The following is a 16,921-nucleotide window of genomic DNA, read 5'->3' on the forward strand; positions in this document are numbered from 1 at the left end:
TTTTCTCTTGAAAATCGTTTCAAATAAACTCCAACCCATGTTACAATGTTTAGTATCTGAATTGGGCCTTAAGTTTTCTTAGGAAAATATTAATCAGGATGTAATTAAATTTCTTTTACAATTTTGATTTAAAATTCCCTGGAAATTCTCCTACCAACATTTATCTCCAAGTTCAACGTAAGTACCAATGAGTAACTACTTCCCACTCCAGTCGTGTAGCGTACGTCAAAAGTCATTTAGTTTTCGCTCTTCCGCGAGTAGGCAGGTCTCTGTAGCCGCTTGGCGTTACGTTTAACTGAGGCATAATATGTAAAATGGCTTCCAGTTCTTTGTGAGTTGAGTTAGTTGTGTGTATTTTGTTTATTTCTGAATTGAGTTTTTACAATCACGGTGTTGGTGTTTAAAAACTAACGAATAGCGGTTTCAACAAATGCTCTTAATGTGGATTATTATAAAAACGAGGTACTTTCATATACACAACGAATATCAATTCTAATGTATTGCAATTTCAAACCAAAAGTTCTGTGATAAGAGTTGGTAGCTAGAATGGAACGATTGGGCTGCTTATTTTATACATTTTTATATTTTACTGTTAGCAGTAGTCAGACAACGAATTTTCGAGGTAAGTACATAACTTACAATCTGTTTTATTCAGTTTTAAATAACCTTTATACAGTTACTCTATTCGAACTGCAACGTTTAGGTATAAGGTATGTACTAATAACAGGTATCACGTGCTAATGCCCTTAAAGTTTACAAGTAGTACTCGTTCATAGTTAAACTGTTGCTTTAATTTGAAATCCACTTGTTGCTTTATGTAAAAAATGATTTTAGTGATAAAACCTATATTGAATATAATATTAAAAGTATGTAAATTATAAATCTAAAGTAGTTAATTAACATTATACATACTTGCTTTGTTAAATTCCTAAGATTTATTTTTGGTGAATCATACTTCTCAGGTAAAATGATTCATAAAATAAAATTCGTATAGGTAGTATTAATTGATTCATTCATAATAGTTAAAGAAAAAAGTAATTTAAGTATTAAAGCACCTCAAATAAAATTGATTTTGTTATTGGAAAAAAAAATGGTGCTATAGCATATTATAAAGGATTGTAGGAAAATAAGAAATCCTGTGTTAAAAAGCTTTTGGAATTTTAAATTTATACTAATTAGTTAGTTTCCCTTCTCATTATTCATTGAGGTGGACTTTTTATGTGAAAAATATAAAAGTATACTTCTAAACATTTTTCTATTAATATAATCTGTCTATTTATCACTAGACAAACAGTTTTATATTCTTATCAATGTTGTCCCTGTTGAGATGTTTATAGAAACCATTGTTTGATATGTGGAATTAGGTGCTGTAAATTCTAGCCATGTTGACATGGGTTCCTCTTTCTTCATAACTGTTATCACACATTGGTAAATGGTTTAATTTTACTAATTGTCAACAATTCAGCTAATAACAGTACCTATGTAGTTGTTATAAAAGTGGGTCTACTGAACAATGGTTAAAAACACGACAATTTTTAATTGGCCTGGTTGTTTATTATATAAAATTCGCTGTTACTATCTCTATTAACATTATTATTATTATTATTAATTGTTGCTTAATTAAGAAAATCACATTACATGTAAGTGTAATTGAACTTTAACTGGGAAGAATTATCGTTTACAAAATGATTTCCTTATTTGTTTGGTTTTTACCCTTCCTATAAAATATATTATCTTTACTTTTTTAGTGTCCGATAATGCATTCAATGAATCTTCACTTATTTCTTAAATCTACACACTCGTTTTGCCACACCCAGAAAAATAAACTTGTGAAATTCAATTGTTTGTTTAAAATAACTGTTTTCTAGATAACCAGACGCTCTGAAATAAATGGAGACAGTTTTATAGGCGATTATTCATTAATCATAAATAATAGTGTTTTTAATTAAGAAAAAATAAAAGTGAATGAACTAGAATTGTACACAAAAGCAATTGAATATAAATATAGTAATGTGTGGTTGGTCTTTTTAAGCTAATACATCAGTGTCTTTAGAGGATAATATAAGATATCCATTACTTACATTTTTTTATTCAATAATTACTTATGACTCCTATAACTTTCATTTAAGGGTGACTGATTGTCTATCATGTAAAATATTTGCTTGCATATGGAGGAGGTATACCTTTAAAGCTAAAATTATTTAATAAATTGTGCAATTTATCAATCATAGCGAGTTGTGAGGGGTTAGCACATTAATATTAGATCTTTTGACCATATAATAATAAACTTGATTTAGAATGGTATAGGACTCAATACAAATATGAGGTCATATGTCAGATATTGCCATACCTATAAATTACGAGCACACAATTTTAGTTACAAAAGTATGTAAATACTCAATTAAAATCAATACTATTGGATATTTGTATTCTTCATATGATACTAAAATAAAATATTTTATTTCAAATAAGTTCAGTCTTAGGTAGTCATTCAATTAAAAGCCCCTATTAAATAAAGAAAACACAGAAGCGTTTTGTAATTTCATTTATCATTCCTTTTATGAGGGCTTTTATTAAGTTAATGTAAAGTGTTTTGATTTAATAATTAATCTGAACCTATTAAATTAAAATGGTTTTTATTTTGATGTGAGTTCTTTGTCGAAGTAACAAATTATATTAAAGGTATGAGAGGTTAAATATTCAAGTCATTAAAAACATATAGTATTCATACTCTTTTTATAAAGGTATTCCTTACAAATTTTATGCATCTTTGTAGACTTTAGTCAATTTTTTTTATGGAATAATTATTCAGTTGAGAAGAAACTGCTTTCAAACTACCAAAAGAATTATAGCTTCATCTACCAATTGTGGACAATTTTGTGTCATTTCCTAAATACATAAGAATGTGGAGTTTGGGATATCATGTTTTGATTTTGTAAGGTTGGCTACAAGAAGTTGATTTCTTTCCAAAACAATAACCTAACCTTAGTTGTTCATGTATGCAGTTTTCTAAGTTTCAGTTGGAGTATTAATAAAAGTTTGATTTAATTCCACATTCAAGTTCTTTAAATTATATATTAGGATATTTGAATGACATTATTTTGCAATATAAAACAATAATACATTAATTTTCTTCATGGTGCATATATAACTCATCTGAATAATAATACTTATCACTTTCAATAGAAATATGATGGAATTATAAAAAGCAAATATTTATTTTTATGCTATCAGTCTATTACCAAAGTTCACATAAAGTATTGAACAGATAATTTTTAAAAATAAAACAGTACCAATATATAGTACAGGTAAATAAATATAAATGAAAACTCACTTCAATAACTAAAAATAATTTTCTGTTTGATACATTTTGTAAGTTCTCTTCACTTTACATGACAATTTTTACATTCCAAAAATTTGGTGGAACATAGATGGTAAATTTTTAGATCCATTATCATGAAACACAAACCTAAAACCACTGAGATTTAGACCTCTGGGCATAAAATATTTTGGAAGTATTTTCAAATCACTTTCTATTCTGATTTAATAATTCTGAAATGATAAGAATGGGTGTCAATTATTATCCATTGTAGCATATTCTTTTCAAGTTAAATGGTTAATTTTATTTTTTTTAGCATCTCAACTCCATTTGTGGTACATTCAAGCGTTCATTCCATTTACAGAGTTTTGAATTTAGGTCTTCATTTATTCCAATTTGTTCTCTTTTAGTAAAAATTAGAGGCACCATTCTCAGAAGCAGAAATCTTTTAAATCATATTGTAATGCTCTGGTACAACCAAAAAATATCGAAATAAGGTACAACAATCACACCAATGCATACAATGTGGTTATAAAATTTAATCTTTTTGTTTGTATATAAACAATTGCTTTTATACCTAATTTTTAGTGCATATTTTGTTTAACAACATATGTGTCCCAACTTTTGAATAGTAGTGTTTTCAAATCCAATAAAGTTGTTTCAAATTACTGAGAATTATATTTAATCAATCAAAAAAGAAATTTACTATTAGGTTTTTCGATAAAATAATAACAATATGGTAGATCAAGTGTTGTTTTGTGAAACAATGGCCAATTACACTTGAAATAAAATGTTTCATTGTATGGTTGAATCCTTTCTCTAAAAATCAATTTGTTCTATTAACTTTATAAATATATTTCGAGCCAATTTATGTTATGAAAGGGTAATAGAAATAACGGATACTAGATGAACAATAAAAAATAAATTGGAGTAGGGTAGTCATTATATTGAAACCATAAAAAACCTTTTATAAGTTGAATTTCCTTTATAACCTTGAAATATTATTTCCATTGTCTACATGAAGTCATGATTTTTGATAAAATCATTATACTTTCTATATTCAGTATTGAAAAAGAAAGTTTTTTTTTTGAAAATTAGTTACTATTAAAGATTAATATTAAATAGTAATATCTGAGTGGTGACAATATTTCCGTTACCTAAACTCTGAGCCTTCAAATTATAGTAATGTTTTCAAAAAAATTTCTACCAGAATTTTAAAAACAAGAATAAAAGAGACCATAGGTTAGAAGTAGAGCAGGCAGCTTTTGGACTGTTAGAAATGCAAATACTGATAACAATATTGAAAGTAATTAAACAGTAAGTTGCTAGGTATAGATAGAAAGAAGAAGATTAGATGAACTTCTCATAAGGACTAAAATAAGTAGATAAGATTTGAAAAAAGAAGAGACAACTCGATACAATAAAAGGCTTTAATATTTTAGAACCAGTTAGCTTCAGTTATTTGTTATGTGCAGATGAGACAGTATTGATTCAAAAACTAATAGGTATATGAAATTTTCAGAAATTAATAAATATATGGAACACAGATGTTGGTAGACTGAAGATAGAAATAAACCCAAATACATAGGATAAATACAAGACTTTAGGCAACAAACAGATATTCAACCAAGAGGAAGAATATAAAATAGAATAATTATTCCTACACTAACATATATAACAGAGAATTTGGTAATTTAAAGACATCACAAAAATTGAAAAGCTGAAATAAAACATTTGAGAAAAAAAGGGAAAACAAAATGGGAAATAATCAGAAATGTACACATGATAGGTCAAACATCAATAATCAATAAAATAAGTAAGAAACAGTTAAATTTGTATGAATATAATGAAAATGAAGCAAAAAGAATAGTCATAAAGTAATAAAGATAGTAAACTGAGAATATAGTGGATTGACTTGGACAGAATAAAGTGAAAAATCTGGAAGAAATGAAAGCATGTACTGCCGATCGACAGAAGTTTATTTTTTATATATTCTACCTGGAATGATCACACCCCAGTTGATTGATTATGGATTGACTGTGGAAATTTATACTTTCGTTCGACGTATTCATTCATTTAGCCTCAAAACGGCCCAATCCCAATGTAAAATTATCTAGATGATTTTAAACAACATGGTACAGTTTTTAAATTAGGAAATGAAGTTCCTAGCAGTGATTGGAAAATTGCATGTCAACAAATTCTGACACCAGTTTCACAGTGGCATTTTGAATTCAACGAATGCAAAAAGTATTATATAACATAATATAAAGAACTCCATTAGTACGATCCGAGGTGAGCTGTCATATTGATCAGATACAGAAGTATTTAAAGGGGTTTGCAGAAAAGGCCAGTCATATATTAATATTCAACAGAAGCCAATTCCTATTGGAGTAAATTCAAAATTTAGGGATGTGGATAACCTATTAGGCAAGGAGTGGAAAACTTTAGAAGTTATAGAATACTACAAGCAGGTAGTGGAAAGATCTTCCGAACAAAATTCCATTCATACATATTACTTACCGAATATTATCGCAGGAAACGCAGGCGAATACCATAATAATGAGTTGAAAAAAGGCCTTTACACATGAATTGTAAACAATATCTTTTCTTCTTGAGAAAATTCAGAAGTTTAAGTAATTTTCCTTATATGATATATTCATTGCTATTTTGGACATTTTAATCAAGTTTAGAACAAATTAACAAAACAACAGACGAATTTGTGTTATTAAATTTCTCAACTCTTCTCTTCGGCATGTATAGAGCCACCTAAAAATAATTATTTATACAAAAGTAGAAAAATAAAAAATGGCATCAGCACGACTTGAATCTGGGACCTCCCGCATGTGAACCCGTACTCTAGCTACTACACTACGGAGACCTTAATAATACGTTTTTTTACGCACTACTGCTTAAAGTATGTTTTTCATGCACGAGTGCGTAAAATAAAATTATGTTATTATATTTTTTTTTTGTTTTTTGGCAATTACTTAATTCTGCTTTATTGTTTCTTTCACATTGAAGTTTCAGTTTTATGTTATGTTCTTATATATTTTTCCAAGATCTGTTTTTTGTGTTTTTAATATAACACATAGACAAAGTTTAAATAAGTAAAGTTTCTTAAAAATGATCAGAAAAGCGTACCTACCTGTCGTTTATTCAAAATTATAAATAATGAATTTACGAGTATATGAAATAGGTATGGCGATTCTTTCCAAAAAAGATTTATCTTTGAATTGATTAGGATCGCCACCTGATGAATGGAAAAGAAGGTAGATAGGAGCAAAACCAATTGTTGGGACAACCTACAGGGGCTGAGACAGGCAAATACTCTTCTGGGAAACTATAACCAGAGTAGATCTGCTGAATGTATCAACCTAAGTAAGAACAATCTACGAATACTAACAGAAGTCCTATCGCAGCACTATCGTCTCAACGACACCTAAAGACTAAACTTTCGGCGTGCAGATTTTTTTTGCACAAAGTATGAAACCTCTATCCATATTCTCTCATGTGAAACAGTACGTAACACGAAAGCACTACACCTGGGAGCGTATGAAATAGAAGACGAAGATCTTTGGCAGCTACAGCCATCCCACATTCTCGAGTAAGAACAATTCACGAATACTAACAGGAGATCTATCGGGGCACGGTCGCCTCAATAAACACCTGAAGACGTTAGACCTAGCAGATAATGCGGCTTGCAGATTTTGTTGCTCAGAGGACGAAACCTCTATCCACAATCTCTCACAGTGTGAAACACTAAGGAACTCCAGAGCAGTACACGTGGGAGCCCTTGAAATAGAAGACGAAGATCTCTGGCAATTAAAACCATGCCACATTCTAGATTTTTTAAAAAGAATGGGATAAATGGATCAACTGTAAACACTGGGCTCCCCAGTATAGCAGCAAGAAAGGGGGACACAATAGATCCTTTGTGTCACAGTGTATAAGAGACTCCAAATCTATATAAACATACCTGATGAATCGATTCATAAAAAAATCGAGATCTAAAAGATCGATTTCTAAGAAATCGTTTTTTTTTTCAAATTTGTATTTACAAACAAATATAAATCCATTTTATGAAAAACAAGAAGGATACCATATAAAACAATCCCTGGAATCTCTTATCAGTAAAATTAGGGATTTTTTATTAAAGGGAATTCGATAATAACAATTCTATTTATTACCATATCAAAATATTAGATCAGGTATAAAAGAAGACATTTATTTTCTAAATGTATTTGTAACATTAAAAAGTTGAGAAAATATATGATATAGCTTATAGTTCCCAATGCTTCTTATCAAAATTAAAAAACAGTCTGTCAAGTCTACTCTCATCTCTTGCGATGTCGTTGTCAATTGAACAAAGGCCCTCATAAGGAATAGATGATCCCACGATACTCATATACATCAAGGATATTGAGTGAAAATGCTGATAAATAGTCTTTTGGTTCTTGCCAGTAATGTATAGGATCATACTTTAAGTGCACAATTGTCAGAGATGAATAATGTTAAGTTTTTCTTACCCAAATACAAAAAATCGAATGTGTATATTCAAGGGTAAAATATCGATTCAGTAAAACAAATCGATTTCAGATCGTCATTCCTAATATGAAACTCATATACAAATGAGATTAATATTTCATATAAAAAATTGATCATTTTTATTTATAATATTGTAAAATATATTTATTTATTTATTAGTATATTTGATTATTTTGTGATATAGTAGGTACTTGGACTTACAGAAAATCTTCCAGTTTATGTAAATATCTATGTCTTCACTTATTTTGGACGATTTTTTGCATTATTTGTACAATATTATTGTACAATACTGATTTATCGGAAAGGTACACTATAATGTATATGATCAACACAGTATTTTTCACTTAGAATCCTTTTCTCAAGGATTTATATCCTTTTTTTCTATAAGTTACAAAAAACACACTATTCCCTAACGAGCATTTGTTTTTTTAAGTTTTAAATCACTTTTCGTAAGTTTGGAATTTGTTTTAACCATTTCATTCTAATCTACAACATAATCTTCAATGTTAGCTACTGTATATTCGGTAATAAGTAAGCAACAAGAACATTTAACAGGTCTTGCTATAAAGTACTTCGATTTATGACCTATTATATAACAAGAGTTAACAGAATCGATCCCACATTTTATTATAAATAAACTACGTCAGAAACGAAACAGATATTGACGGTGGTATGTATTGCTATTCTTGGAACCAACAAACGGCCTCTAAAATCTTGTGATTTGTATGCTTCAGTCAGAAATGATGGAATGACTAATAACAAAAATATCCTTTTAAGATATTAAGCGAGGAAAGCTGACAAGTATTTCAAATCTAAATAATGGGTCTAGCGTGAAAGCGCTTAAGAGATTGTGTATAAAAGAGATTAGATCTATTTCCTAGTCAAAGTTTTTGTATATTATAAATCAGTATAGTTTATTGATGCTATTCAATCCTTATAACAACTGTAACATGTACAAAAATTTGGTTAGGGACTTAAATTATGTGACTGACCTCTAATCTATTAATCTTAAGGCGGTAGCGGCGTATTATCTTAAATATTAGCTCAACTGTAGAATTTTCAACAAATTCAGCAAATCTTATTGTAAAGATAAATGGTAATTTGTGGATAATACAATTTAAATTTGTTTAAACGATTAATGGTAATGTTTGACGTAGTAAATATTTTTCGAAAGTACACATTTTTAAATTTTGTTGTTTTATAAATTACTTTTCATAATTAGGTTAGTGGGCGGTCGGGGACCTTGCGGACTTAGGCCTGTCGTGCTTCACTTAAAACTACCAAAGATCGATGTCCTTTGAAAAATCAGGTACTTTGACTTGAACCTTTCAACGTAGCTAGGCAAACTGTAAGACATGCCCAAGTATTTTAACATTGAACGTGTTAGTGCTGGGTACTAACATATTAAGTGATCTGCTGTTTCTTCTTTTTTAATATATTAAAAGCTTTTCAAATCGTCCCTGATGCCTATCCGGTTAAACAGTCAGTCCACAGTCATATTTAAGTGTAGTAGTTACTTGGTAAGACAGGCTCATTCATGTGTGTTTGTGCTTGTATCATGCCAAATGCTCCCATCGGTCTCCGCTGAGTTCTGAAAGGGCTTTGCATCCACTGGTTGGTTTGCTGATTTCCGTGTGGCAAGCAAATAGGCCTCGTCGTTCTCTTTATTGTCAGACTGATCGGGCACCAAAACGAATTGGTACTTTGCAGCCATCGATCAACAGTTCTCGTAGAACTTTTTTGCATTCCAGCACAGGCCTAGAGCAAACCGTTCAGGCCATAATGACTTTTATAGTAACTCTGCTATTACTCTTAAAGAAATTTTTTCTCTAATTTATAATTAAGTTGTAAAACCGGTCTGAACTTATCATCAGTTGAGAGATAAATTGTAATTTACAACAGTTATATTTATTTATTGCTTCATACAAACTCACAATCTTATATTTCAATAAGTCCGGGAGCGGTCAATGCTGTTGTGTGCAATCATAGGGCCAAGGTTAAAACAGTGATATTCTAATGTGTTTTGAGCCGCTCCGTCCAAATATGCCCGGCTTTTTTGCGAAAAACTGGTTTTGTTTGAATCACAATTGTTTAAACAAATAGTTTTTTCGGTTCGAACAATTTTTTTATGCAAATAAGGCCAATTATTCCACATTTGAATGCTCCCCTTCAATATACTCCCCTCCCCACACTACACACCTTTCCATACGTTTTTTCCATTAATCGAAGCAGTGTTGGAGGTCTTCTTTGATGTGGGCCTTTAGGAGCTCTGCGCTTTTTTTGCTTTACCGCTTCCATCGACTCAAATCGGATCCCATTCAAAGCAGATATTTTCCTAACCTTTCAAGGAAATCTGAGCAGACCCGTTGATGCAAGAGCTTTTGGTCAGGATTTTTTGGCACCAACTTCGCACAGACTTTTGTCATGTGTGTCATTCATCGTCTAAAGTTTTTCTAACCGTTCCTTTATCGGCGGCAACAATTTATAGCACTCAGAGTTTTTTTTTAATTTAACGAGAAATTTGAGATTGATACGTTGCTACTGTTTTTCGTCACAATAGTCAGACCTCGTATGACACTAGTACTTCATTTTATTAAGAAAGCTATTACATTTCGTTCAAATGTTACAATAATTCAGGTTGTAATTTATTTAGTCGTGTAATTGGAGAGCTTATGTAATGGAATGATATTGTTAATGTTAATGCCAAAGTTTTGTTGTTGATCTTTTTCTAAGGCCGATAGTAAATTAGCGACATAAAATGCGAGCCAGAACAGAGCCGCCTGCGTTCGGCGCGCATGGATCGAGGCTTGTCGCAACGCACTGCAACGTTGAGAAAGCGCTTAATTGTCAATCGTGATAAGTGCCAAACGCCGGATATGCACTAATATCGAAGTAATTTGTAGAGTAAGGTTTAAAGAACAATTACGATTTTCCAATTTTAAAAAATGTTCAGTTGGCCAAAAGTTATTAACATCGAAAGTTAGTAAAAATCGTCAATTTTTCGACTTTCAAAAATTGATTAATTTTTAAATATGCATTATACGGAAAAATGATAAGAGACCTATGGTTTTTGCATAAAAAACTTGTCCGAACCGCAAAAACCATTTATTCATAATTTGTTTAAATAATTGCAATTTAAACAAAACATACCAGTTTTTCGTAGAAACTCCGGGCATGTTTGGATTCAGCGGCTCAAAATACATAAGAATAATCCTTGGCCTTATGATTACACACGGCAGCATTGACCGCTCCCGGTCTAAAAACAATTTTCAGTTTCCTATAATATTTAGACTTCTGTTTATAGGCCATTTATTTACTTTTTTATAATAATTTTAATTTATTATTTATAGAAATAAGAATTTTCTTTTGTTATTACTAAACCCGAATATTTGATGTGATAAATTCAATTTTATCGATCTGTTATCAGTTTATCTGCGGGTAAACTAATTTTAAAACAAACTTGAATTTCTATATCTCTCTCATACTTTGTGAACTATAACATATATATCACGATCCACTAACGTTTACAAAAATGCTGAAACCCTCTATAGTCTATATCGTTTCACCCAAGGTCTGTGGTCGTCATTGTTTGCGAACACGTCACGCCTGCTTCCCTCATAAAATCTCGGTGGGTCAGAATAGACTTAACATTAGAACGTGGAGGTTATACAGCGATGGGAACGAAACAAGTTATTCAGAAATTATTGCAGTAGAAGTGCAGTCAGTTTTGTCAAAATTCACGGAAATCCATGTTGATTTGAATTTTACCCTAGTCCAATTGAAATAATGTCTATAGCGCTCAAAATATGCGTTCCACCTAATGATTTACATAATCTTCATAATTTGGTTTTGACAAAAATAAAAAAGTAAACCAATCAACATCTTATTTTTAAAATCTATTTAGAGAAAGTGCTTCGCTGAAGTCTGACTGTATAAAAACTTTTCGAAATTGAGATTGAGATGGAAGAAAAGGGTTTCGCAACTAATATCGTATTCCATGGAATTGCAGCAAGTACCATCTGTTTGGAGAATTTCTTATTCTTAACAGGCGTACAACACATGCTTATAATCAGCTAAACATCAATGAAATAATTAAAACCACAAAGGTTTATGATTAAAAAAAATTGTAAACATCATGTCTCATATTATGACACCCACCAAAGGTATGAAATCGTGCTTTTTTGTTTCAAATAATGACACGTGCTATTTCGATGACTCTTCAAATTAAAAATTGTAAACGGATATAATTCCCAACATTATAACTGTTTCTTTTCAATCGATTCTTAATCAATGTCACCAATTATTAATATATTTACTATGGAATTAAACAATGGGTGTTGACGTAACTGTAAATTCATTTACTACATACTAAATAATATAAAAAAAAATTTAGAGCAGGGCAATTTTATGTATAGAAATATTTATGATCAATTTATTTACTAATCCACTTTCACATGTTAATAAAAAATAGAAGACAATTACTACCTTTGAACAAAAAACATTTCTCAGGCCTTATTGAGGCAATTCAATTAAAATAAGTCGAATTTAGCTTCGATTCATAACTGCAGATGAAATCTGGATCTATTACTACACTCCTGAAACGAAAAAACACGCAAGACACAGGGCGAACCTGCTCCGAAAAAGACAAAAACGATTTCATCGGCCGGGCAGCTGTTTTTTGGGATAGCCATGTGATAGTAATCATGGACTATCTTGAAAAATACCAAACAATAACAGGAGTGTATTACGCATCATTGCTTGATAAGGTGATAGGAGAAATTACAGAAAAGCGACAGCATTTGAAGAAAAAGTGAGTGCCTTTCCATTAGGACAATCAACATTTTTACATTTCAGTGATCTCAATGGCAAAAATTCATGAATTGCACTTAGATATGGTTGACCATCCACCATATTTATCATATTTGGCGCCCAACGATTTTCTCACGTTTCCTAACTTGCAAGTTTCTCTGGCAGGAGAGAGATTTTGAGGAAATGAAGACGTGATAGCATACGTAAACGCCTATTTCGAGGAGAAGTCTGCAATTATATGGATTGTCTATAAAATGAGGTTCCCATGCGCTGATTTCGATTCTCCCACTATATGAGCTACAGATTATTGTTGGTACTTGTACCAATAATTTAGGCCCCATGTGAGAATAATGAAAGTTTGACTAATTTACACATTACTTTAAATGATTGATATATAATTGTATGAGAGGGGGAAAATTATCAAATTTTTTCTCTACTCTACGATGGTCAACTAAGCTACACATCAACTTAACTGGCCAACAAAGAAATTAGAGTGCTTTACAACGTTGTAAGTTCCGAATTTGAAATAAGCATTGAGAATAGCTATGATTACAAAGAAAGGTCCAACTTCCTCCGAAATGTGGAAGGTCACTTTTCAATCTAGATGTGTTATAGTAAAAATTAGAACAAAAGTCATCTGCCTATCCGATATAATACTGCAAAGAAAGGAAAGGATTAGAGTACGCCTGCCTACCCAATTAGCTTACATAGTACATTTTTCCTTGTCTAATCACGTTTATTGGAGTTCAGTCTAATTACTAACGTTATATTGTCCAGTCATTTTTTCAATGCCTACACCTCTAAACAAGAATGTTTTGCCTAATTAAAAAAAAACATAAATAAAATGGGGACCGAGAACATATTTGGCGAATGGATGGAAAATGAATATGTTTTCAACGTATCAGGCAGCGAATCCAGAGGATGTGTAAAGACTGATTGTGCAGAAAGAAGCAAGAGGAATCAAATATGCACCCTTCAAGCATCGTACCAACAATGCAGCTGCAACACATGTAGATGTAATCAGTCATTACTATATTTTTCTAGGCCAAACTGACAAAATATCAATACGAGGTGATTCGACAAAAGCTAAAACAGTGCCATGTATTTCCAAGTTATAAAAAAATCTTCTTAAAGAAAGAGTGCTACCTTGAAAACATATCAAGTAGTGAAACATTCGCAATAGTTCCTTTGCTGAATTGGCTTGACCATACTGCTAAATGAATTCTGGAAACAAAGCCTCCAGAATAAAAATTAAATAATCATGAATTAATATTGACGACGAAATGGGAATTCGACTGTGCCTCAGGCCAAAGTGACTCTAATTTAGTCATAACGTCAATAGTTCTTCTGAAGATAAAAATCCCATTTGATGTTGATCAAAATGTATAGATTGGGGAAATTGGCCCACCTTCATCTACAAGATGTTGCAACCCCTTGAGATATAGTTTTCAGAAAGAGACACTTGATTTGGCGCGATCTGAAAAAAGGTTTTATTTTTGTCTTGGTGATTCGTTCTTTTTGTGCAAAAAATGTTTCTTTAGTGGACATTCATTCTTAACAATATGAGGTGTATGGAAAAAAGTGTATGAATGTGCAACATATGTGCAAATGATGCAGTGAATTCAAAGACGGACTTACATATTGGATAGAATAGTGTTTCACACACCCCTTACATCTCAGACTTGACCCCCAGTGATTACCATATCTTTACAGCGCATCTAAAGACTTCTACGACCCAGGCATGAAGAAGATGGTGCACCGCATGCAATATACATTGATCTTAACGGTGATTATGTCGAAAAATAGTTGGAGGTCTAAGCTTTCCAAACATGTATTTTTTCATTGCTAATTAAGACGTTTTACATTGTGAAAATTCGTTAGGAACCTTATTTTATGGACATGCCTAGTATTATTTGTAATGGTTAAAAATATTAGAGCATTCCTGGAAATCGTGTGCAGATTTGAACAAGAGCCTTTGGTGAAAAATAAAAATAATTATGGAACAAAACGTTTTGTTTTTTTGTTACGTACAAAATTTTTTATACAACCCTCGTAATATGAATAAACGGCGGTTTACCACATGAAAATTAACCTTTTTGACCCATATTATACTCAAAGATATTTCATATTACTCGTATCTCACCATATAAATTTCTATTGATATTAATAATGTAAATGTCTATTCATATTAAATATCTCATTTCCCACGTGCAGTTTATTTAGAAATAGTTTAGAAAGTCAATTTCTTATATATTTAGATAAAACACGAATAAACTAGAGGTATCAGCGACTGTGATAGTTACTGAAACGGATTAATTATCGAAACATTTAATTAAATTATTAAATCCGCACTCGCGCGTATGTGCGAAGCATGATTATGGTTCCTATTCGCATATTCTAAGAGACTTGTTCCTCGAAAATTGTCGGTTTTTATCCCGCGATAAAGGTTGCCCAGTCGCTCAGTAGCAGTTGCCACGGTGTAATTATAAATTGCCTAAGCGCAAAGTAGAAAAACACCTGCTGCAGTGTTTTCACTGTCCATACCTACTACAAATAAACTTTGATTGAGAAAATTACAAGACGTCCATACGCGTCAAGAGCGTGAAGTATACTTTGAGCCCAACGCGAACCTGCGATTGTAGACTGTTGGCAATCTTATCCGCGACTTGAGCTGCTATTCACGCCGTGATTAGCGTGCGAGTGTGGATCGGCAATAACCCATTAAACGCTTTTACATGATAAACAATAGTGAAAGGTTTAGAACTGTATTATTTCTTCATTGACATAGTCGAATTGTGGACTAGTTTTCAGTTGGCTTTTTAAAATAATTTAATAAGATAAATATTTTTTGAAATTAATCAATAAAATGAAATAATACGTAAAACTAATGTATTGATCAATATTTTCGCTTCATTGTAAATGCTTAGAAGTTTGTAATCTAGATGTCACGTGAAGTCAGATTAAATGCTACGAGGGTTGCTACTTTTAATTTTTAAGATATGACAACACTGGTGTGAATTTGTCAAATCTGACAGTTTAACATTTTTAATGGTGAAAGTACTCAGACCGTGTGCTTTTTGAGTTTACGTTTACAGATACTTGAAACTTTTATCTTGGTTGAAAAATTGAATTGACGTCATCTAAAATCGGCTGTTGTGCCAAAAAACACCGATGCTGTGCGTAAACTGATAATGCAATATCGTCATGTGACATACCGACATGATTTTAGCATTAGTTCCACTTTTTTGATAATCGCCTGTCATTAGATTTAACATTGCTATTGTACGTACAAACCGGCTCCTAGTGAAAAACTAAAAACGTTGAATCGTATAATTAATAAGGATTTCTGAAGAAAGATCTTTTTTGTCTAGAGTTTTGTGCAGAATAATTTACAATTAAAACGAAGTAAACTCATTTCGTAATTTTACTTGAAGATTAAGAAAAACCGTCCATCCTCTCTCATTTTCTGTGATTTTTATCATTATCTTGCAGGATATATTAAGCAAATTTAGTAGGAGCCCAAAAAGCGAATATCTAGATTCTTTTCGAAATCGAATCCTTAGACAAGGTGATAATAAGCAAAGTGCAATAAATATAAGGAATAATAGAATTTGTTAAAAATATATGGGAAGAATCCAAAAATAGAAAGGGGTGAAATAAGAATTTGAAATGGGAAAAGTTGTGTGAACTGAATGAAAATTGACAAAAAAACTAGATAATGCCATAAATCGTCATGTGACAAACCGTGAGCATGCAAATAGGCTATCAAAAAGATTTGTTCGCGTTGGATACCGCATAATTTGACAATTGTCCAAAAAAAGCTCATGTCAAGCACTTCGACGCAAATGGTAGCCTGCTTTTTCGGAATAAATAATTTTCGAACATGTCGTAACCGTTCCATTAGAGCAACGCAGAACGGTCAATTCTGAATGGTATACCAGTATTTGTTTGCTAGAAGTATGCGAAAAATCAGGGAAACCAATCGCAGAAGGCGAATCTTTCTCCACCACGACAATGCGAGCTCTTACACATCAGTTCAAACAAAAACGTTTTTAAACAGTCAAAATATCATGACTACTTCTTATTCCCGCAGATCAATATGACTTGTGAGGTCAACGTTTTTCTACACCTGATGAAGCTGTTAATGCGTTCAAATTAAATGTTTTGGAATTTCCTCAATCGGAATGGAAAAAATACTTTGACAATTGGTTCAATGGAGAATATTTTGAAAAATAATAAAGCCATATC

At 31.5% G+C, this 16,921-nt stretch overlaps 1 protein-coding gene across 1 annotated transcript in view; it reads left to right on the forward strand.

The window, feature by feature from the left end:
* The first annotated feature begins 206 nt into the window (after positions 1-206).
* Positions 207-16,921, forward strand: part of LOC130891823 (DE-cadherin) — a 60,001-nt gene continuing 43,286 nt past the window's right edge. The window contains exon 1 of the mRNA XM_057796848.1: positions 207-622. Within this exon, the coding sequence (XP_057652831.1) occupies positions 547-622 (76 nt within the window). The 5' untranslated portion in view covers positions 207-546. The remainder of the gene's footprint in view (positions 623-16,921) is intronic.

The sequence above is a fragment of the Diorhabda carinulata genome, chromosome 1 (assembly GCF_026250575.1).
Source record: "Diorhabda carinulata isolate Delta chromosome 1, icDioCari1.1, whole genome shotgun sequence".
Classification (NCBI taxonomy): domain Eukaryota; kingdom Metazoa; phylum Arthropoda; class Insecta; order Coleoptera; family Chrysomelidae; genus Diorhabda; species Diorhabda carinulata.